At 53.3% G+C, this 1477-nt stretch overlaps 1 protein-coding gene across 1 annotated transcript in view; it reads right to left on the reverse strand.

The window, feature by feature from the left end:
- Positions 1-138: 138 nt before the first annotated feature.
- VOLCADRAFT_100778 (uncharacterized protein) overlaps positions 139-1477 on the reverse strand; it is a gene marked incomplete at both ends in the record, with an annotated part of 4143 nt that continues 2804 nt past the window's right edge. The window contains one exon of the mRNA XM_002959299.1: positions 139-216. Within this exon, the coding sequence (XP_002959345.1) occupies positions 139-216 (78 nt within the window). The remainder of the gene's footprint in view (positions 217-1477) is intronic.

Genomic DNA, 1477 nt, shown 5'->3' on the forward strand with positions numbered 1-1477 from the left:
GCTCACGCGCCCTTGGCGCCCCCCTCAAAGCCTAGCTCGACACACTTCCCCAAAGCCCGCAGCACTTCCCGGTGCTGTCTGTGATGTTTATCCCCGAAGCGCCAGCGGCTTCAGCAATCCGCCCCACAGCCGCGAGCTTCATCGTGGCACACTGCAAGTCTTCGGAGGCCCCGAGCATTGGCCAAAGTAACTGTACAAACGACGGTCGCATGGACACTACAGGAGGCCATGGGGCCATAGCGATGGGGGCAAAGGGGGGTGTACTGCTCACGGCCCCCCAACGGCGTTGCCTGTGGCTTGCCATTCCCCCATCGGGACTTCACCCTCTTGTGTGGTGGGAAGTAGCGGCGCTCGAACAAGGTCGGCAACGGATGTTGCGGCAACCCGTGTCCCTTACATGTCTTGTGTGTCCCGCATACACGTGTGGTGCTCAAGGGGCCCACGGACACAGCCTCTCCACCCTCACCTCCGCATCACTGAGGGTGTTAGGTCAAGCGTCGTACTATCATCTCCCTGATCCCTGTGTAGAGGCCACGATGCTCCCCATGCATTTCACTGCGTGTGCTTATAACAATGCATGACTGCTTAGCTCTCGGACTGTGGACTAGCTGGCTTGTAGTAGCTGGTACACAGTGCGGCACACATATCAACTACAAATACGCGCGAAGCGCTTGGTCAGCATGGCGAGAGGCCTTTTCAGCGGCCAGCTGCCAGTGCTACAAGGCTATTGGTAGATTTTGGTGGACGTTTTGGACCTCCAGGTAGTTGCCTGGGACCGTTTGGGTGGTGGTTCTCCACCGTATATACCTGTATATATACATATATGCCACGTCTTAGTGGCCATGCCTTTGTGGTTTCCCCTCTCCCTGTCCATGTAGCTATTAGGAGAGATTTGGAATCCGTAAGGCGGTCAGCATTATTAACTAGAAATCTTACAATTGTCGTTTTCATTTTTTCTTAATGAAGCTGTAATCCTACATAACTTATGCATACATGGTCTCAATTCAAACCAAAGTACAGCGCACGCTGTGTAAAAATGTCAGCCGCATAGGTTAAGCTGTCATGCAGGACTTTTAGAGTAATTTATTTGTCTTCTGAAAGATTATAGAAGGATCAGGCAAATCAGACGATCAGGTCAAAGCAACCCGAAGAGCGAGGCCCATCCACCCCCGACCCCGAGTCGCATCGGGATCCAAGTCGCCCAATTGGAGCCAACCTCTCTCGAGCCAACCTCAGATCAGCCCCAATCGCATACACGTGAACACGTCCTTAGCTAGCTGTTGCCCGGCATATCGCGCAGCTAAAACGATGGCATCACCTGCCTGCTGCAAGCTGCAATTTCAGTTTGGAAAGTTTATCCGAAAATTGTCAGCTACCATGGGGGACAGACTGGACCGCAACACCAAACATCACATTTACGGCACTCACCGCCACCCTAACATGAACTCCATGCATCCGCGCGCAGCAAGCTAGTATC

The sequence above is a fragment of the Volvox carteri genome (genome assembly GCF_000143455.1).
Source record: "Volvox carteri f. nagariensis unplaced genomic scaffold VOLCAscaffold_156, whole genome shotgun sequence".
In the NCBI taxonomy this organism is placed as follows: Eukaryota; Viridiplantae; Chlorophyta; class Chlorophyceae; order Chlamydomonadales; family Volvocaceae; genus Volvox; species Volvox carteri.